Source organism: Zonotrichia leucophrys, chromosome 13, assembly GCF_028769735.1.
Source record: "Zonotrichia leucophrys gambelii isolate GWCS_2022_RI chromosome 13, RI_Zleu_2.0, whole genome shotgun sequence".
Lineage (NCBI taxonomy): Eukaryota > Metazoa > Chordata > Aves > Passeriformes > Passerellidae > Zonotrichia > Zonotrichia leucophrys.
This window is the reverse complement of record NC_088183.1, coordinates 256,223-278,754: the sequence shown is the minus strand read 5'-3', so window position 1 is coordinate 278,754 and position 22,532 is coordinate 256,223. Positions and strand designations below refer to the sequence as shown.

Here is a 22,532-nt window from a genome sequence, read left to right as displayed (position 1 = left end):
GCTGAGGGACACAAGGAGGGAGGAGACAAGCAGATGGAGATAATGCATTAGGGTGACACAAAGCCAAAAAAAGGATGATCCACTTCCCCACATCCTCACACACATCTCACTCTTGCAGCAGGGAGTAAATGAAGTGTCACATGTGATTAACTCATAAACATCCTAATTAGAAAGTCCTTACATTCGATCAAATGTCCAAATATGACAAGACCTCAGTGTCCTCCCCAGAGCCCCATGCAAACAAGGAAACAGGGCAGACTTCAGCTCCAACTTCAAAGCAAGGCCCATGCCCAGCCTGGCATCTCTAAGATGCTGTTTATGAAGTGCTTTGAGAGCTGCTGCTGGAGGTGTGTTGGATGCGAACCAAGAGCTGCTCTTCTCCCTTCTATGCTACACCCAGATGAATTCTCTGACTCGGGCTGACCTCCAAACCAGCCTGTCAGCAGAAATGCTGCCACTGATGGCAATGGTGAGGAACTCTGACCATCCAAAGATCCATGGGAGACATGGATCCGGCCTCACTGTCACCAGGAACAGCCCCAGCTGCAAGGTAATCTCTGCACAGCATCATTCTCACAGTCTTGGGTGAATTCAACCATTTTGTGCCACGGGTACTGACCGCTGGCTTTGTTTTTATGCCCAAAGTTTTTCTGCCTGATCACTTCCATCAAAAACCTGAATACCCTGTTGTAGCTGGAGCTGCTCCATCAGTAACACCTCGCTGCTGCACACTGCAGGGCTCCTAATGAAAAACATTGCATCAAGTTGCCAAATGACAGTGTGAAACAGGACCCACAGCCAGGTCTCTGCTGCAGGAGCGCCAGGGCTGCGCTCTGCAGGGGCAGAGGGCTGCCCTCATACCTGCAGGATGCCAGCAGTGTGACAGCCCAGCAGCTCTGGCTGTGCTCCATCACCCAACACCCTTGCTAGCAGGAGTCCGGAGGCTCCCCACAGCGACCCCTGCCTCCCCCTCCCCACAATGACTGCAGCTCCAGCCCCCTGCCCATCCCCTGGCTGCTCTCCACACAGAGCACAGCAGCAGCACAGCTCACAGCTCACAGCACTGCTGAGCAAAGCCAGCAGAGCTCCTGGCACTCACAGGCATCACCAGGGGCAGGCAGGGTCCCACTGCACTCCAGCCATGACCTGCAGATGGAAATCATGCTGACTGAACCCCCAGACCAGAGCCCTCGCCTGAGGCCAGGGTGGAGAAACACCATCACCAAAACTTAGCCAACACTGAACAGTTTGTCACTGCTGGGAGTCTCAGGGCCCTGTTTGCTCTGGTGCCTTCAAACAGAGCAATTCTGTAGAAGGAAAGTGCTGCAAAGATGCTTGTGGAGACTCTGGTGGGACTCTGGCTTCTGCCAAGAAATCAGGCAAACAAGCAGCCTGCCCCTGGATCCCTGCATGAGTCGAATCCTCCAGCTGAGAGCGTTGCCCGAACAGATCTTCCCAAGCAGAGGCAATCGCAGGCAGACATCTGGCACACCATTCCTGCTAGCCAGAAATGTTCAATGGGGAACCAGTTACAAAGCAACACTGCTCACGCTGTTATTATAATTAAGAATCTGTCAGCCTGCTGAAACGAAGGCCAAGTTTATTTAGGGATTGTGAGGGAGGGCTCTCCAAAACAGCCTCTCTAATTCTCTCTGTTCCATTCCCCAGATCCCACAGAGATGCACGTTTCCACAGACAGCTTGTGGTTGGAGCAACCTCCAGCAGTGCTGACCATCACTGGGCACTGCTGGGCACAGCATTGCTGACCATCACCGGGCACTGCTGGGCACAGCACTGCTGACCATCACTGGGCACAGCACTGCTGACCATCACTGGGCACTGCTGGGCACAGCACTGCTGACCATCACCGGGCACAGCACTGCTGACCATCACCGGGCACTGCTGGGCACAGCACTGCTGACCATCACTGGGCACTGCTGGGCACAGCATTGCTGACCATCACCGGGCACTGCTGGGCACAGCATTGCTGACCATCACTGGGCACAGCACTGCTGGCCATCACTGGGCACAGCACTGCTGACCATCACTGGGCACAGCACTGCTGACCATCACTGGGCACTGCTGGGCACAGCACTGCTGACCATCACCGGGCACAGCACTGCTGACCATCACTGGGCACAGCACTGCTGACCATCACTGGGCACTGCTGGGCATAGCATTGCTGACCATCACTGGGCACAGCACTGCTGACCATCACTGGGCACTGCTGGGCACAGCACTGCTGACCATCACTGGGCACAGCACTGCTGACCATCACTGGGCACTGCTGGGCACAGCACTGCTGACCATCACCGGGCACTGCTGGGCACAGCACTGCTGACCATCACTGGGCACTGCTGGGCACAGCATTGCCCCATCCCCAACAGCAGTCGAGAGCAGGGCAGGAGCCCAAGGGCACTGACTGGCCCAGGTCAGGGCACCAGCTCAGGTCACACATCAGATCACAACTGACACACATCTCTTGCCATGAGCTTGCTATCAGCTGATGAGGACCCAGATATCAAGAACGAAAACACCAAGATGAAACTTAAAAAACCCATTGGTCTCTCAAAGTCTACAACACCTTGAAAGTGAGCACGTTTAGGGAGCCCTGCTTGTGTGGCTGTTTTGGGCTGGGTTCACTGAGACCGCAGATGAACCAGGAGCCATTTTGGGGTCCAGGGGTTCCCTCACTGTTGCACATCTCAGCAAGCTCGTTATCAGCATTTGGAGAGGTTCAGCTTTGATACCCCTTGCACTAAAATGAGTTGCAGATCAAACAAGACAGTCAACAGAATTTTAAAATTAAACTACAAAATTATTTAAAATCCCCTTTGAGGACGTTATCACAGGGTTAACACCCACTCTTGGCTTCAGATAATACAGCAGCAATAAATGGTAATGTGCTCTATGAAACATGATTTATTTTTGCTGAGCAGGCTTGGCATTATAAATCTCAGCACTCTTAACATTTAAAGTTGTTATTCTAATGACAAAATAGACATGAGGGAGATAACAGTCTTTATCTCCATTAATGTTTTATTGTTGTTCAGAGAATATGGATATGGACTGATCCAAGCATAGGAAAATCACAGCAATTTGTTTGCACATTGGGGAAGCTGAGATAATGGTTGTGTTTTATGACCACACCAGGGAATCAGCTGAAATGCAGGACAGAGCAGATCAAAATGAGGGATTAATCGGCTGCTTTGGTTTCTGGTTTATATTCCGGTTACATTTCCATTCCCAGGCCCTGCCTTAGCATGACATTAGAAGAGACGGCCCAACAGCTGACTCGTGGCACCCGAGGAAGTGAGGAAACAGGCTTTGAAGGAAACAAACAGGCTGCACAACCGTTGTGTGCAGTGCAGACAGGCAGCACTGCCAGGGAGCAGGATCCTTCTGGGCATTCAGAACCGACCCTGCTCTCCCCCAGCCCTCGGGCCCTTGCAGCTGCCCGAGTGCCACAGCACAGAGCTCCTGACCCGCCTGGCATCTCACCTCCCTCCCAAGGCGCCTCCGAGGGCCACAGCACCCTCTGTGAGCTGAACCTGAAGCAGCGAGCTGAGCTGCAGTGGGGGCTGTGCTCTGGAGGCTTCAGCAGATAAAAGCTGAGAACCAAAACAACAGAAACTCCAGACAAACCACACAGCCACCTGCCCCATCCTGGGACCCCCTGGGCCAGACAGGGCAACACTTTCCCCTCAATAAATCAGGTGCATAATGCACCAGGGAAAAACAACAACCAGTGCTGCCCTCATTGACTCCAACAGCTCAGTCACAGCTGTTCTGGGAGGATGGCAGGGAGGCGAGCCGGGGGCAGCATTCCTGACAGCACACCACACACACCAATGTGCACATCTGGCCTCCAGTGCCCAGGTGCTGGGGCAGGTGGCCACGGCGGCTTCTCAGCCTTTCCCTGAGCTCTGGGGTCAGGCCAGACCAGTTCCAGGTTTGCTGGGCCTCAAGTGCCCCTCCACAGGGCAGGGCAATGGCCTGCTCCCCAGGTGATGGGGACTGGGGAGGCCTGCAAAGAGCTCAGGTGCCGCTGCCCAGGGCAGCTCTGCACAGGGATGCTGAGCTGAGAGCTCGGGGGTCTTTTGGCCAGCTTCAGGCAGAGCGGCTGTGCCGCGGCTGCACCAGCACCGGTGCGCGGAGCCCCGGGACGTGCCTGGGCTGCCTGGGCGCTCCCCGCCGTGCCCGGAGCCCGGAGCGCCCACCGGCACTGCCCGGAGGCGCGGTACGTGCCCGGTACTGCTCCCCGCTACGTGCCCGGTACTGCTCCCCGGTACGTGCCCGGTACGTGCCCGGTACTGCTCCCCGCTACGTGCCCGGTACTGCTCCCCGGTACGTGCCCGGTACGTGCCCGGTACTGCTCCCCGGTACGTGCCCGGCACTCCCCCCGGGCTGCCCGGCCGCTCCCGCGCTACCGCCCCCCGGGGCAGCCGTGCCCGCAGCTGGGGCGCTGTGCCGGCTCAGCACATGGCGGCGAGCGCCGCCCCGCCGCCCCGGGAGCCGCAGCGAGCAGCAGCCGCTGTTTTCGAGCCGCCCGGTGCTGCCCGGCCGGGCGCGGCTCCGCGGGCTCGCCGGCACCGCCACACGCACTGCTCAGGCACCGGCTCCGGCAGCAGCGCCTCCCGGCCGCCCAGCCGCTGGCACGCGTATTCTCAAAGGATTCTTTCCACAAGCATTTATTGCCCCAGCCAATCACTAACAAGCAAGTCTGGACTCAATAATCTTGGAGGTCTTTTTCAACCTTAATGATTCGATGGGTCTAAGCCTGCTGGCAGGGGTACAGCTCTGCTCCTGCTTGCAGAGTTAGGGAAGCTGATGATTACCTTGCCTGCCACAGCATTAGGCCCTTCCACCTACCGACCTTCCAGGCACCAGATCTCACCAGCTCTTTTGGGAGGAGGCGTCAGGGCTTTGGCACAGCCCTGCAGGCTCCTGCTCCCACCAGCAGCCACAGGAGCGACCTGCTGGGTCAGATGAGGAGCACATCCCACCCAGCATCCCGGCTCCAACAGACAACAGGCGATACACAAACAGCAACCTAACGTTTCCACTAACATTCTCCTACCCTCTGCAATGTTCAGCCCAGGGGGCTCATCAACCACAGGTGGTCTCTCTACATTTAGTAAATCCTGACCGCTCCACCAAGGCCCTCAATTCCATTGTAAAACCTGATGATGGGGCAGTCCTTGCTGACACCTGCAAGCACCCACAGCATAGCTCGGGGTGCTGGGCCTGAGGGCCTGACCAGGGCTGGGTTCTGTCCTGCTGCAGCTGCAGACCCCACAGCAACAGGGACCAGGGTAACCCCAGGCTGTGAGGCCAGACCCCTTTGGATGCTGTTGGTGCCTCCTGCAAGTGCCCCAGCTTTCCCCAGCCCTGGAGAGGCAGCAGCTTGCTTCTTGCACAGAACTGAGGGGACAGAGGCAGATGCAAGGCATCACCAGTGACCAGGCACCCTCCTCACAGTCCATCTGCAGTGGGTCAGCCACATCATTGCCTGCTCCCAGTCCTCTCAGTAATCTCTAGATTACAGAGTCCCTAGGCACATCTATTCTCTCATTAATCTGTGGATTAAAGCATCCCCAAATCGGCTTTGACGTAGAGCACTGCAAACAGTTGAGTTATGCTGTGCCTCTGCAGAGATCCCATATGAGACAGAATGAGGGATGGACCCACATGTCTGTGGGTCCTTCCCACCGGGGGGAGCCCAGCCTCAGGAACAGGAAGGGATGTCTAAACACAGTACACGTGCATAAACAAAAAGCACAACGGATGTGACTGTGTTTCGTAACCAAAGTACTCATGTGATAAAACAACTTCACGGAGGTTCCCAGATTAACTAAATCTCAACCCAGATGAGCTCCAAACAACAACATGCATCTTTTGCAACAACAGAAATACCCAACAGCTCTTGCCCTAAACCAGCACTGGGAGATGTTTCACTTGGTGCTTTCCTGGAGACTAGCTGCAGATTTTTAAAAAATCACTGTACCACAGAGAGCTCGAGGCAAACTTCTCTGGCATCAGGGCCCCTTCCTGCAGCACCATGGCAGGGCAGGATGGGAATGACCGAAATGCTGACAGATTCTTACAGAGGGAGTAACAAGATTAAAGCAGGAAAAGGAAATAAAGGCTTAGTGATAGATTTTGCAACAGCAAAACCCACTCGGTTTGGGAAACACCCCCTCAGGAGATGACACAATTGCAGGGGCATTAGCCAGGCCCAGGGAAGGGTGCAGGGAGCAGCCATGAGTGGCTGCAAGGTGTGGTGACTGTCCTGCTCAGCAGGGTCAGCCCTGGCACGGCCCCAGGGCCACGCAGCTCCAGCAGGGTCAGCCCGTGCCCGCAGGGGAGAGGGTCCCTCGGCAGAGCCCCCGGGAAACACGGACATCCCCCAGGGGACGGGCCCCACACCACGGCCCTGGGACATGAGCGCTCCCGAGGATCCTCCTCCGACAGCACAGCCCCCGGCCAGGCCGCCTCCCCACCAGGACCCGTAAGGACACATCTCCAACAAGCACATCTAGAGGTGGAAGCTGCTCCAATGGTTGTTTGTATTCAAATGTCTCAATTTGTCCTCCTTTTGGCTGGGCACTCAGCAGAATTGCCAATGAAGATAGATTTGAGCAAAACAAGAACAAATCAAGCATATTTTCTGGACACTTTTCAGGTGAGATCTGCCGTTCTGCAGCAGCGCTCTGGGGTCGGAGGCGCTGCCCTGGAGCCCGCTCGCCCCGCTCCCTGTGCCCGGCAGAGAGTGTGGCACAGCCCGGGACGGGGCTGCACTCAGCACCGCCCTGCAGCCCGAGTCCGTCGGTACAAGGGCCCCGCTTCTGCTCAGCAATGCTCTGAGCTGCACAAGAACAAGGCATTCAAATGTGCGCTTGTGAAATACCATCCTCACCCCACATTTGCATGAAAATACCAGACCTATTTAAGTGACAACGACACTTCACTAAAGCAAATTACATAACCGGCTATTTCCCTCAGCTGACACACCAGAGACACCTTCATTTCCAAAGCAAGTCTGCACTTGCTGCACAGCATTTGGAAGGATTTTCTTCTTCTTAAACCAGATACCACAACCTTTGAGGCATATGCTGCTTTCACATGCAGGAAAAAATAAAACTCAATCATCTAAATTTTTTATCTTAGCAGAATCTACCATTTCAAAGTGCAGTCAGCTTCCCTCTAGCAGAACCACTGCATGGAGTCAGGAGTTCTATTCAGCACGAAGGGAAGAAAAACTCCCAGCTGGTAGACAGCCATTAAATCCCCTCCTGCACTTGCCCCTGCCCTGCCGCCGCAGCAGGGATCTCACCGGCTGATTCTGTCCTCTGCTGCACAAATGCCTCTGTGTTTCATTTCTACCGAGAGGATTGCCTTGTGCTTCCCTAGCACAAGGTCCTTCTGAAAATGCCAGCATACGGCCACAGATTGCAGACAGCCTGGATCTTACCACTGAAAACCCCCAGAAATCACCGGCAGAAATCACTGCGGGCTCATCTCCACCCTCCACCCTTCCCCACCGGGAAACCTGAGCTCTCAGCAGGTCACAACAAGGTAGCTGTAGCCTCATTTCACATTTGCTGGCTGTTGCAGCTGCCTTCCAGAATGCAGCAACAGCAAAATCATCCTTCAGAGAGCACAGCACATGGCGATGTGAGCCAGACAACCGGGAGGTCCCGTCGTGGCCACAGCAGCCTCCTGGAAGCACCGGCCCACGCCACCCGTGTCAGCAGGAGCGTCAGCGTGGCGCGGCCTCCGCAGGTCCATCAGCGAGCCCCAGGGCAGGCCTGCCCACTCCGCCCCACAGCCCATCCTGCTGTGCCCCACAGCCCATCCTGCCAGGCCCCACAGCATGCCCTGCCGACCCCCAGGGCCCATCCTGCCAGGCCCCACAGCCCATCCCTGCCAGGCCCCAGAGCCATCCTGCCGCCCCACAGCGCTCCTGCCAGGCCCCACAGCCCATCCTGCCGGCCCCACAGCCCATCCTGCCGGCCCCAAGCCATCCTGCCGGCCCCACAGCCCTCCTGCCGGCCCCACAGCCACTCCTGCCAGACCCCACAGCCCTCCTGCCAGCCCCACAGCACGCCTGCGGACCCCCACAGCCACCTGCCGGCCCCACAGCATGTCCTGCTGTGCCCCACAGCCCATCCTGCCGGCCCCACAGCGCTCCCTGCCAGGCCCCACAGCCCGTCCTGCTGTGCCCCACAGCACGCCCTGCTGTGCCCCACAGCACGCCCTGCTGTGCCCCACAGCCCATCCTGCCGGCCCCACAGCACGGCCTGCCGGCCCCACAGCACGGCCTGCTGTGCCCCAGGCCCACCGTGTGAGATTCCCAAGCAGAGCAGCAGAGCCAGGGATGCCCAGGACAGGCCCTCCCCAGCACCTGGGGGCTGTCACACTGAGCACTTGCATTCCAGCTACACACAAGCAACACAAAAAACATTTCTTTGGCTCATCAGGTATTCAAAGCTTTCCATTACTATATCAAGCCAAAGATTTTCCACGAGATAAACCCTCCTTTAGCCATGTGACAAAATTCCCAAAGTCTGGCTTCCCCTAAGTCTCATGAGGATGACACCATAAGTGAAAGCCTCTTTGGCTACTAATTATGCTACAAATAAGCCTGCTCAGGCTCTGGTATGGAGTCTGGTTTTTGAAGCCTCATCGAAGGTGTCGGTGCTACCAGAAAGGGTGGGGGTTCAGTTTTGCTTTACATCAGCTGCACTTTCCTCCTGAAGCCAGAGAGCAAAGGGAGGTTATGACAGAGCTGATGTGAAGTTGACAGCTCTTCACCTACCAGGGAAGATAGCAGAGGCAACAGCAGCTCCATCCCCAGCCCTCCTTCACCCGTCGCTGCCGGAGCTGCCTTTGTGGTGGCTGCAGCAGCATGTGCAGGCTGAGCTCATGTTCTGATGCCTGAACCGAACATGGCCACACCATCTTCTCTGCTCTTGAGCTATTATGGGAAACCACTTTCAAATGCACCATGAGCCTCACCAGGGCTGTGACATTATCCATGTGCAACAGCCTTGGCATCTCCTTGCATCTGCAACGCACCAGTCGGGATGCACTTCACTACACCTTCCTGGAGCAGCTTGTACTGAAAATAACCCCGAAACCACTGCTCCATTGACGAGATCTGCACCAGCGTTTGCCGTATTCCGCACCCTACAGCGGCTTCAGCCACCTGCAGCGCCGCGAACGCCCTCAGGGGCTGGGGAAGCCGATCCCGAGCCGCGGCCGCCGCCCGCATCGCTCCGGCCCCGGCGAGCCCCGCATCGCTCCGGCCCCGCGGGTGCGCTCCGGCGGGGAAGGGCTGAGGGGGCTCGGGACCCCCTTTATCCCGGATCAGGAGCAGCAGGAGCTCCCGGAGGGGCCCGGGGGGCTGGGGGCGGCTGCGTCCCGAGCGCTGCTGCGGCGGCTCTCGGAGCCCGGGCTCAGCGGCCCCGCTCCGCCGGGCACCGGCCGGCCCCGGGAGCCCACCCAGGGCACCGGCGCTGCTGAGTCACCGCAGCGGCCCCGCCGCGCCCGCAGCGAGCCCCGGGGCCGCCGCCGCGGGGCCGGGCAGCCCGGGCCGGTGCCGGGACAGCCGCGGGGAGGGCGCGGAGCGGGGCGGGCGGGGGCCGGGGCCGCTGCGGGGCGGCCTCACCTGCTGCGGGCGGGCCGGGGGCTGCGGGCCGGGCTCACCTTCCGTGGCATAGCTGTGGTCTCGCAGGAAACTGCTGCTGATCTTGCGGGTCTCAGCGTCCTCCTCCATTGACGGCGGGCAGGCGGGCGCGGGGCGTCAGCAGCCGCAGCCGCGGATCCATCATCCCCCCCCGCGCCCTGCTCCGCGGCGGCGGCCGCCAAATGCGGCGGGGGGGGCGCAGGGGCGGCGGTGCCCGGTGGCTCCTCCCATACGGCACCGACCGGCACCGCGCGGGCGGGCGGGGCGCGCCGCGGCCCCAGCCCCAGCCCCAGCCCCAGCCGCGATAGACGGTCCTGCCCGGGGATGCTCCCGCCACGGGAGAGGCTCTGCTCGGAGACGCTCCTGCCCGGGGATGCTGCTGCCCGGGGATGCTCCCGCCACGGGAGAAGCTCCTGCCCGGGGACGCTGCTGCCCGGGACGCTGCTGCCGCGGGATGCTGTCTCACCTGGTGACGCACCTGCCCCGGGGATTGCTCCTTCCTGCCCGGGGCGTCACTGGCCCTACTGGACACCCCTGTCCATGGGGAAGCTCCTGCAGCCTTCAGGCAGAAGGACTGCTGCTCCCTGACCCGCCTGCCCAAACACAAGGTCCCAGCCGAGGGCTGGCAGCAGAGCCTTTTTAGGCAGAGCCAGAGCATACGAACGGTGGGAGTCCCGGGACAGGGGATGCAGTAAGGACCACGCAGGTGGCCATGCCAGCAGTGCTAACGAGGTGTGTGCCCACGGGCAGCTGGTCCAGGCTCACCCTGTCTTGACTTTGGAAGGGATAGGAATGGTCAGTGATTTATGACCATTTATGACTCTGGTGGCATCCAGAGAAGATAATGAACCCAAGGGCTATGGGGGAAGGGAGGGCTTTCCTGTTCAGGGCACATCTGTGAAAGCACAGGCTGTACTCTGGGCTCATCATCTGGTGCTCACCAAAGGGAAACAGTGGCCCACTGGAGGGTTGAGTGTCTTGGCAGGGTCCAGGAAGAAGCCTTGGCACTGGCTGAGCCCCTGACAGACACAGGGAGGAAACTCTCAGGGGAAAAGTTCCCTCAACTCCAGCGCCTGAATTTGGAAGTAACATCCAACCGCAGTATCAGGGCACAAGAAATCCCCAGCCAGGAGCAGTGCACGCTCTGGGCAGCAGTGAGAGGACAGCCACTGCTCCCCACTCTTACACTGACCCACAGTGTCCCTCCTGGCCCCCACTGTCACACTCAGACAGCTGCTGAAGGGAAACAGGGGCACAGACACAGAGACACAGCCTGGGGCCTGCACCCCGCAGCACCCCACAGCACCCCACAGCACCCCACAGCACCCCACAGCACCCCACTGCACCACACTGCTGTCAGACCCACCTGAGCACTGTCCTGGTTCACTGTGCACAGGAATATCACCGGTGCTGGCACTGGCCGGGTGCAGCACGAGCTGGCACACATGGGCACAGGCCCATGGCACCTTCCCACTGTGTGCCCACCCAGCCAGCACCCCTCGAGACCCCCACACCATGGGGGAACTGCAGAGCTCGGCACAGGAGCTGCTTGACAGTCCAGGGCCACCTCAGTGGGGAGTGTAATTGTTACTGGAACGGGAGGATGCAGATGGTGGATAACATTGTGAATACAGTGGTGCACTGCAGCTTGATTTCCTCTCCCAACTGTAGTATCATGATTAAAATCTCACTGGGAAGGTGCAAGATTTATTATTATTCTGCTGAGATTCACTGCCTGCTTGGGGGCTGCTTATTCTAGGGGAAGCATAGGAGAGAGCACCTCTGAGCAAGAGGATCCAAGGACTCCAGTACGTCCAGTATGTCCATCTTTTGGACAGCATGTTCATCTTTTGGACAGCATGTTCCACACCTGTGCCACATACCCAGCACACCCATCACCCCTGTGCCACACAGGCACCTCACGTCCCTTGGAGGAGTGTGTGGGTACTCTCGGACGAGGGGCAAGAGAGGGAAATCTTGTTCTATCCATTGTGGCCTTATGAGGAAAGGTGAATTCCCAGGCCCACAGCTGCCTGCCTCCCCAGATGTTTTCTGTCACACAGAGGCTGATACAAGACATTGTAAAACTGCGCCTTGGAGAACTCTGGCACTTACTCATATGCATATATAAGTTCAGGATTTGTCAGTCAACCACATCATGTCACAGGCCACTCATTAATACAGGGATTACTAATGTGACAAGCCAGAAGCATTCATCAGACAGGTATAAGCCTGAAGTCTCCCTGCCCAAGCCTCCACTGAATTATACTGCAATGTGATTTACTTGCTGCAATCACCAGGCACACGTTTAAGTCAAGCAAACACCTTGTATTTGAGGCTGAGGCTGCTCTTGGCTGCAGTGGGTGGGAGCCACAGGCCAGTGTGAATTCACTCCCTGTGGGAAGCACAGGACCTGGCCATGGCTTGCAGCACAGCACAGAATGGCTGGCCAAAGCTCTGGGCAGGTGAGTGGCACCTGGAGCCCTGTGTGCCGAGGGGAGGACAGGGACCTCCCCAGGAAGAGAGAGATGGAGAGGAAAGGTTAAAACTGCACCACAGCACTCTCCCCAGGAACTGCCTGCAAGCCACACTCACCTGCAGGTGTCCTGCAAGAGGCAAGAGCAGCTTCAGCCAAGGAAAAATAAAGACTTTGAATAAGCAATAGTTAGCATATTACCTCCTCCCAGCAGACCCCAGATGCCAAAGGCAATGCCCAGCTGAGTAACAAGCCCCTGCAATGCCCATGAACACCATAAACACAACCAGTGACCTCCTTCCTTTCCTTCTCAGTAGGCACCATCTTCGGTGTATTTTCATTTCAACAAGTGCCAAGTCCCTTCTCCTTTTTTAAGTAGCAAAAATCATTCCCCCTTTGTGCATGGACTCTACTTATCTATTCATAAGTTCTGCAAAGTTTTTCAGTACAGCGTATCATTTAAACAGATCCAGAAGCTACCTGTTTGTTATGCAACACGCATAGGAGCTGCATCATGAAATCCATTTATTCTCAGCTTTTTAAAATCCAGGAACAAGCCTTTACAATAACTAAAAGCATTAGCTGTCCTAAGCAGGAATCCATTTGCAGATTAAATTTGCCAAAGGTCAGCTTGTAGCTGTCACAGTTTCCCAAACCCCCAGGTGTCTGCCATGTTCTGTACTTTGACATCTCCTGAAGAGCCAGGACACTTTCCACTCCAATGATTTTTGCTTCAATTAGAGAGCCTGAAGAGTTCCATGCTCAGCTTTCTGTGGGATCTAACAGTGTGTGAAGAATAATTGAATCAAACTTCCAATTTTATGCTCAGTACAGAACTTCCTTCACGGCGTTTATTTTACTCTCCCATCCATGAGCACTCAATCTATTTTCCTAATTACTCTTTGAACAATACCCTCATCCTTTAACCATTAAATATAGATAACAAAATTTCTTTTAAACTTGTAAGATTTATTTCTGTTGTTGAACTGAAGGATAGCTCCTCTGGAGCCCTACCTTCGTGCTCCTGCAGCAGGACCTGACTGGGATTTCACTGACTAAGCCAATTTGTTTTTCACATTTTCTCCTGTAAGTCACATAAGCAAGCTGGGGAAGCCATAACCCACATATGTGATGAAGTCCCAATCATATGAACCTTAATTAGCATGACTGGAGGCAGGCAAATAATTTACCAGATTAAACCAAGATCAAGAAAATTGGGAAGCCAGGTTGCATGCAGAGGAGAAGCTGCAGCCCTCCTCTTCCCATATGGTGGAGAACAAGAGTCAGGGCCTCGGGGCAGAAAGGGAAGAATCAGTTCATTGAATGCAAAGCAGGTGAAGACTTGTGCTTCCCAAAGGTCAAATGATAAATTGATCTGCTTGGCCTCGACCCTGCCGTGCAGTTACAGGTGCTGGTACAGGCTGTACGTGATTAACGGCGTGCCAGTAACGAGCTCTGCCACACACCAGCCTGGCCTGGGGAGCAGCTGCTGTCCCTCCTGCCTGCATCAGACCGACCAGCTTCTGCCACATTTCAGCAGCTTTCTTCACTTTCAGTCTTTCCCTATTAAGCGTTTTATGCCACGATTTGGAAAAGCCCAGACATGTTCCTGTTCCTCAGATTTCTCCTATAATGCAACAGCTGCACGGCAACAATATAATGCACCTGTGCAACAGCAACATAAACATGGTGCTTGCAGGAAAAACTTGCCATGAATTATTTCTTATTCTATTCTACAGATGATCCAGCCATAACATACTTATTACCTCTATATTATTAGTAAGTTATACTATTGCTAATTACACTGCAGAGCACATACCACACGCCAAGAATGGAATGAGGCACAGAATATTTCATGAGGGTCTAAGACATCAATGTCTTTTAAAGGATACAGTGTGAACAGTTTGTCACATGTTCCTCACATCAGAGATATAATTAGCTTAAATACTTACACAGTAAATAGGATTTGCCACTTCTGAAGATTAAGGCCACATGCTTCAGCACTGGAGCATCTGAGCCAGTGCAGCACAGTCTATGCTGATGATCAGAACCAACAAAAGAGAAACAAGAATCAATCTGAGTGCTGAAAAGGCAAACTTTGTCATGTAATGTATTTACATTGGACACTCAGATGCTTCCCCACATATCCTGGGATATTATTTGCAAGAATGAATATTTAGTATTTATTCTCTTAAATTAGCAATTAATATGCAAAATTTCATATGGCCTCAAAGGTGGATTTTACTTGAAAGAATGTTCACCAATGAAACACATCCAGGTCACTGTGAATTGTATTTCCTAAACTGCAATTACTTCACAGCCTTCAGTTAATTGAGTATGTCCCACATCAAAAAGTAATGAAATCATGCTATAAATTAAAGTAGGGCTGCCCATGTCTTGCAGCCCAAACACAGTAAGTTTCAGAGCATTGGGAATCTGATGCTGGGATTACTATCTCATAAAAATCATTGTGCTTGTCCTCAGATGTCGCCCACCAGCAGCAGAGTGGAGCACACAGACATAGCCTGGCCAGCCTTACAAAATGGAAAGCAAAAAGGCAAATCAGTCAGAGTAAACTCCCCAAAGGAAAGGAAACTGTGTGTCTGGCAGAGCAGCACTCCTGACCTGCACAGGAATTAGCTGAAGTTCCACAACTGTCAGAAGGATGGATGGTGACCCAAAATCAGCCTGGTGGAAAGTGCAAAATGGGATACAGCAAAATACAGCTGCTGCTGCAATGCTGAGAACTGGGGAACCAAGAGAGCCTGTCAGGAGTGATCAGCTCACCTACTGTTTCCACATTAACGGGAATTTGTCAATCTTTAGTGGTACCTCACAAAGCCAACAAGAGCGAAGGGGCTGCCCCAATGACCGTGCTCCCCCGTGGTGCCCTGGCTGGGGGTCCCCATCTGTGGGCAATGCCCCATGACAAACCAGCCTGGAGAGTCAGCCCCGCTCACGCACGCCCTGGTTAACCCAGAATTATTCCAAGCATGAGACGACTCTGGTATTTTCTGGGGAAATAACAAGGGGCCATCGCACCAGGCCCTGGTTCCTGTGGGGTGCATGCCCCAGGTGCCAGGCAGGGCAGAGCTGCCCCAGTGCCAGGCAGGGCAGAGCTGCCCCATGTCCCAAGCAGGGCAGTGCTGCCCCAGTGCCAGGCAGGGCAGAGCTGCCCCAGTGCCAGGCAGGGCAGTGCTGCCCCAGTGCCAGGCAGGGCAAATGAGTGAGCAGGCACTCCAGTCCCAAGCAGGGCAGAGCTGCCCTGCCCAGCAAGTGCCCAGGCAGCGGCAGTGATGCCCCAGTGCCAAGCAGGGCAGAGCTGCCCCAGTGCCAGGCAGGGCAGAGCTGCCCAAGGTGCCAGGCAGGGCAGAGTGCCCCATGTGCCAAGCAGGGCAGAGGCTGCCCACAGGCTGCCCAGAGCAGGGCAGTGCTGCCCAAGGTGCCAGGCAGGGCAGAGCTGCCCAAGGTGCCAGGCAGGGCAGAGCTGCCCCAGTGCCAGGCAGGGCAGTGCTGCCCCAGTGCCAGGCAGGGCAGAGCTGCCCAAGGTGCCAGGCAGGGCAGTTGCGGTGCCCCAGGATGCCCATGCCAGGGCATGGCCAGTGCCACAGCAAGTGCCAGGCAGGGCAGAGCTGCCCCAGTGACAGCAGCCACAGCAGGGAGGGTGCCCCAGCCTGCAGGGCCCGGCCAGGCTGGGGAGCAGGGGCTGGGCTGGGGGCTGCAGGGGGGGCTGCCCTGCTCCTGCTCTCCCCCCACAGCCCCACGAGCCATCAGGGTGTGGTACAATGCATTACAGCAGATCCAAAACAACAGAGAGCCCAAGAAGGGAACGTGTCACCTTAAACTGAGTTTGTGTTCAAGCTCGTGCATTGACAGAGGGCCAGGGAGTGTTACACTGATCCTGTTCAACACTTCTGATGTGCACACGGTCCTAAATCCAGTTATTTGCACTGCTCCTCCGTGACTCAGAGCCACAAACAGGGAGCAGCTCCAGCTCTGCCCTGCCCAGCCCTGCCCTCTGCCCCACCCCAGGTCAGCATCCATTCTCTGGGATCACCTGAAATTCAGCATTCCAGCATGACCCATCGTTCCTGGGGTCCTCCGGGTGTCTCCAGCAAAGACCAGCAGCTTGGCAAAGGTGGCACTGGGGCTGGCCCGGGTCCCCACCCCTGGGACCTGCTGGTCCCCTCCCCGGTAGCGGAAGGGGCTGCTTCACCACAAAATGAAAATATACCTCCTTTGTGAAGTGCCAGTGCCAGGTGTGGCTTTGGGAGCCCTGCCTGGCACTGCCAGCCTCCCAGTGCCTCCAATAAAACTGCCCTCCCGTCAGCAGCTCCTCCTCACCACGGAGCAGGGACAGCTCCCAGAACAGCCCTGGCTGCAGAGAGAGGAACGTTCCCTTCTGTGTGGCGTACAGCCTCCCTGCTTGCTCACACTGATTCCCACTTTTGGCGATGTCCAGCAGGAAAATGGGATGATAGCATCACACGAGGACAGAAACGGGCTGGAAGAACCTGCACTGACAGGATAAATATAGAGGGTGGCCTAGGACATGGTCTAGGCTTTCCTTACACTAAGGAAAACATAACACAGCAAAACATAAACAAGACATAAACCCAATTGTGCTACCTAAGAATCTCCATGAAGTACAGCCCAGGGGATGGGAAAAAGAAAAAGAGACACTATGAGGAGCCTTAAAAGTTTGCCTGACTTCTCAGAATGTAAATGCTGTAAAACTAATATTTGTATGTCACTAATATCTACATATAATCTACCTCATGTCATTTGGAAAAATAAACCTGTAAAACTGTTACTTAATAAAAGATATCACGTCTTATTAATGTTCATATAGTAATTATGAAAATCACATATCCATCTGTTACGCAGTCAGCAAACAAGACAAATGACTGTGTTATGTTAAACAGATTATAAAATGCCTGGGGGAAGGAGATCTAATAGCCCCAGCCCAGCCATGAATCAAGCAGCAGCACATGGGCTGCAGCACACTGGAACACACACAGGCCTTTCCCAAGGCTTTTTCCTTTTTCCTGTTCACATAACAACATCAGCAATGAGGTCAGTATGACATTAGGCATAGAAGTCTACATTGAAAGGTGATGATGTGATCATTAAGATTTTATTGTCCTTTAAAAAAAAATTACTTCCTAAAACAGACAACAACTTCCCTGAAGATGAGAGTGGAACAATATGCAAAGTAACATTAAATCCAATTGCCCTCGTAAACATGGGAATACAGCTACTTTAATCCAATTGAATAACAAAACTGATTCAATTCCTGTTATGTTTGTGAGTGATTTCTGAACATTTAAAGGCAGAAACATCCGTGCATGAAGAGTAATTGAATCATTATCATGAGCACTGTCCATGCATGCTGTGTTGTGTGGACACCCAGCCCACGGAATGCTGCCCACCCATCCCTCACTCCCTGCAGCTGCTGCTGCCAGCTCGCAGCACTCCTACCTGGATTGCTGACTTGGAGCAAGTGCCGGTGCTCTTACAAAGAGCTGAACAGTGCATTTCACAGGAGGTCACCCACATCAGCAGCTCCCTCTGCCCCTGGGCAGAGCACACAGAGCACAGCCACAACAGGATATCCTGGGCAGAGGGCAGAGCACCCCACACGAACCATGGGCACTCCCCTGGCAGCTCCTGGACCCCCAGCTCCCCCCCAGCACTTCCCACCTCAGCTCGCTCAGCCCTTCCACTCCAACCTGCCTTAACTTACAAGGAAGGGTCACTTTTCATCCAGCTGACTGCAGAGTCTGTTTTAGACCTATCCACCACCACCATACACATCTTTGGCCAATGGGCTTTGATAAAGGTGCTCTGGTGCTTCATTTCCTGAGACCCAAATCTATGGGAACAGAATGTCAAAGATGTAACAGCAAGGTTGCCCTCATTCCTGCCCTCCAAAAATGGGTGTCAGAAAAATATGGGCATGACAGTCCATAAAAAACATTCTCTGTAGCCTTCACAGAGTCACACGTGAAAATTCATCAGTGTGAATTTTACGGCTTTTAAGTTTCAACAACACGGGGATTGAGGTCAAGCACAGCAAACCTGAAATATCTTTCCTCTCAAGGACAACTACCCTTGAGAAATTACAAAGCCAGCACAAAAAGGAGAAGAAGATTTCAGGGCAGCCCAAGCAGCAGGGGAGTGTAATTCTGCAGGCAATGCCTTTGCTGTGCAGCTGTGCATGTGCACAGTCAGGGCACAGAACCCTCAGAAAAACACGGGGAACTGTGGGGAACCGTTTGCCTTCAGGGAAGGCACAGGACAGCCCTGGCAGCACACAACAGCCCTGGGCAGGCCCTGCTCAGCCCACACAGGGCCAGGCCTTGCTCCTTGCTCTGCACCTTCCTAGGGCCTGGACCTGCGCCAGGAATTGGCGCTGCCATCCTTCATCCCGTGGAAATGAGCACCTCCCAGCAACTCCTGACTTTGCCCACCCACAAGCTGCAGAGCTCCAGATCTTCAAGCTGGTGGCTGTCCTGAAGTCCCCCAGGGCCCCATGCTGGGGACTCGGGCTGCCCCAGCTCGGGGAGCAGCCACTCGAGCCCTCAGCCCTCCACAAAGCCCAGAGCCATGATGGGCACGGGCTGTGCCCTGGCCAGGTGCCCAGCACACCTGCCTGCCTGTGAGCCTCACCAGGAGCTGCTGCCCAGCATCTCTGGCACCGGCTGCGGACACAGAGCCCCTCCCTCGGGCTGTGAGTGCCCCAGCCCACTGAGCACAAGGAGGATGTCCCCCATCCCCGTCCCCACAGAGCCGGTGCCTCTGAGACCCCCAGCCCCGAGCTGGCCAGGACAGGCAGGTGAGGCTGTGCAGGAGAGTGGCTCTGACAGCTGCCCAGACACACTTTCCATGCAGGGTCTTACAGCCCCGTTTCCAGAAGAACCCAAGGCAAAAGTTGCACTGCTGTGCAACACTGCACAGAAAGTAAAATAGCAGCCAGCAGCACTGGAAACGAGCAGGGACAAAAACTGCTGATGAAATCCACAGGAGCTGGTAAGAACTCACTAATGTAAGTGCTTAATTATAGTGCTGAGTGTGCATTGCTGAGACAGGAGGTGGCCCGTGGCTGCAGCCAGCTGACCGCTCCCAGAGCACACGCTGCAAGAGGAAACAGAGGGACAGAGTGCTGAGCTGTATGCTGGAAAATGTATTACTAAATGACATGAACTTGCATTTGAAAGGAACTGCTGATTGCGAATAAATCCGCCATATGGCTTTACAAAGCTGGGTGTTTATTCCCCAAATATAGCCAAATCAGCCTCTGACAGCCTGGCTTTCTTTTATAATCCATGTCAGAAAATTATTTAGACTGTAGTATCAAACATGGTTTGTCGAGTGGCTGGAGTAACACAAGGAGTTCACTGTAAGAGCAGCATCTCATGTACAGCAAGCACCCCTGCACAGCTCCACCACAGCACCATATCTGAGGAATTTCAGAGACCTTTTTGGGGATCTTGTTTTGCAAAGCTGCCTGCAGAGGAAAAAACGGTTAAATCTCAAACTATCGGGTTTTTTAATGTTGTCATTGAGTCCCACGTGTGGCCCTGTGACCCTCCATGTGGTGACCTGTGACAGTCCTGGGTGGGCTTGGTAGAGATGGCACCCAGAACCCAAGGGGCTGCAGGCTGTTGCTGGGTATTTCCCATCTGCTCTACAGAGCCAGTACAGCAGCTAAACACATCTGTGGGTCTGATCAGAGACACTGAGCTGTGCCCGTGGCCGTGCCAAATGCAGCCCCTGATGCTGAGGTAAATGGGCGCCCTTGGACCCGGCCCTGGGCAGGAGAATGGTTCCAGCAGTTCCACCGATAGACAAAGCTGCCCGTGGCAGGGACAACAGAGACAATTTCCCTGGTTCTTCCTATTGGTGGGTCATGCTGACCACACCACGCTCAGCATCCTGCCTTCCCCACAAGTGCCTAAAATAACTCCATTAAAGGCAGCCGCAGCCCGAGATCTGCTCTGAAGCTCAGCCCCCGCCAGCTGCTCTTCCCTCTCGCTCTGAAGCATTTCCCTGCAACCTCCATCAGGTCCCTTCCGAGTGGGAGGGATGACAGAAGGCACCTTTGTGCTGATTTAAGCACTAACTAAATATAGACAACAGGGGAACGCTGGGAAGCTACAGCTGAACCCATCTGTAGCGAGGAAAATACAGTCACAGAATGGAAATATCTCCAGAGATATCTTGGAAATGTGCTTATAATTCAGCTTATGCTTTTGTTGGAGCCCTTCGACACGGAAAATTGCAGGGAGTCTGAGCCCCAGGAAGCCTGCAGAGGCCGATGGTCACACAGGAATTGGATCAGAGGGAGAGGTGTGGGGAGCAGCATCCCGACACAGACTGGGGGAGAAGAAAAATAATTTTCAAAATCCTCCAACGCCAGGATGGAGCACTCACAACTAAAAGTATTTTTGAGAAAAAAAATCCGTCAGCGACATTTCGTGTCATCAAAGTCGAGCGCTCGTCTCGCGGGTCAGCGCCGGTCGGAGCGGGCCGCGGCGGGGCCACCCGAGCATCCCGGAGCGATGTCAGGTCCGGAGGGGTCAGACCCCGCGGGGAGAGGCGAACGGACGGAGGCGCAGCGGCCGCAGCTCCCACGGCAGGCGTGCACCGGGACGCGCCGCTGCCGCCGTCGGCCGGGGGGCGGCTCTGCCCGGAGAACTCCGCCCGCCCGCCCGCCGAGGCTGTCGGCGCTCCCCGGCACAGAGATCCCGAGAGCACCGGGACCGCCCCGGACACCGGGACCCCCCGAGCACCGGCACTCCCCGAGCACCGGGATCCCGCGGGCACCGAGAGCGCCCCCGCGCGGCCGCCGACGGGAGCGCAGGGGGGCGTGGCCGGCGGGGCGGGGCAGGGGGCGGGGCCGGCGGGGCGGGGCAGGGGGCGGGGCAGGAGGGGCGGGGCAGGGGGCGGGGCCGGCGGGGCGGGGCCGGCCTTACCCACTGCCCACCCCAGGAGAACCCCCCAACGATGCCCTCAGCAATGCTCCCTCTCTCACTCAGAGGGTCTCAGGGGAACGTGAACATTAATTTGTTTAAAACAGTCTCGCACCCACGACTCAAAACAAATTCAACCCCATTCTCTACCCAACAGCTTTGAGAGAACACAAACGAGGTCATGAGCCTGGGAAATAGCTGCAAAAAGCACAGACTTTTGAAAAAATTAAAGCTGATTTCCACATCAGGCCATGTCTGAGCCTAGGAGCTACCAGGATTTTTACTTTTTCCTCCTTTAAAAACATCTGTTTAAGCAGAGTTTTATCACTTCTGGCTGTAAACTTACAGCAGTGTAAAATCATGTGAGGGATCATGGCCTCAATAAAAAAATGATTATACTATCAGAGCTCTCTTAAAGACACAAAGCAATTTTATGTGGCATTAAAAGGTTTCGAAATGCCACTCTTAAGAATTTAAGAATTCCATCCTGAACTGATGAGAGAACAGTGGGATCACAGACCTCTGTTCCTGTTTATCTGGCTTTCACATGAGCTCCCAGCTCACAGTCCAATGTTCATATGGCTATGGAACCTGCTCGTACAAGGAGCAGCAACAGACACAAAAAAAAAAAAAAAAAAGTCATTTTTTGGTAAAAATCCTTGATATGGGCAGAATAAGGAGAAGCACAAGGGAAATGCAATCAGTGCAGCCAAGGAGAGGTGATTCCAGCTCCTGAGTCACCACAACAAAAGTACAGGTGCACTGATCATCCCCAATGGAGAAAACAGACCTACCTGCACCAGCACCTGAGCCTGAGGCTGTGGGTTGGGCATCCCATCGTGCTCTGAGCAGCACCTGTGGCATGGGAGCTCCCCACCACGTCCTGTCAGGACACAGCTCCTCGTGTCCCCAGTTAAAGCAGCCCAAGGATCACCTGCACCTGTCCTGCCCCTGCTGTGGCACAGCCCCTGCCTCACGCCAGGCCCTGCCACAGCAACGGGGCCGTGCTCTGGATCCCCCCTCGGGCAAGCAGACATAAAGAAAAGGAATGGGTATCACAGAAACAAGCCCTTAAGATCACTGGGAGAAGCAATAATTTCCAGTCTGCTTCAGTTTGACACTGTGCCTTGTATTTGGGATAGGGAATTAGCCATTTTCCCCCTAGCCACAGTCCAGTTCTTTGTGGCCACAGAGAATTAACCTCATTTGCTATCAGGGAATGAACTGACCAGGCAGTTGGACTCTTGCATGTGGTGCGTGTCCTGATAAATGTGAGACCTGAAATTAGAGCCAGTCTGACATTCACTCAAAAGCAAGGGTTGATGCAGCATTCAGAAAGAGAAACTGCAAAATAGCTAAATCAGGATATGTAATCATCACAGAAAACTCA

General features: G+C 55.0%; 1 protein-coding gene across 3 annotated transcripts in view; it reads right to left on the bottom strand.

The window, feature by feature from the left end:
• PPP2R2B (protein phosphatase 2 regulatory subunit Bbeta) overlaps positions 1–22,532 on the bottom strand; it is a 59,635-nt gene that overhangs the window by 30,972 nt on the left and 6,131 nt on the right. Inside the window, exon 1 of one of the 3 annotated variants that reach the window (XM_064724651.1) lies at positions 9,712–9,890. The exons of 1 other annotated variant lie outside the window; for it this stretch is intronic. In XM_064724651.1, the coding sequence (XP_064580721.1) occupies positions 9,712–9,781 (70 nt within the window). In that variant the 5' untranslated portion in view covers positions 9,782–9,890. One more of the 3 variants, XM_064724652.1, reaches the window with a different exon arrangement.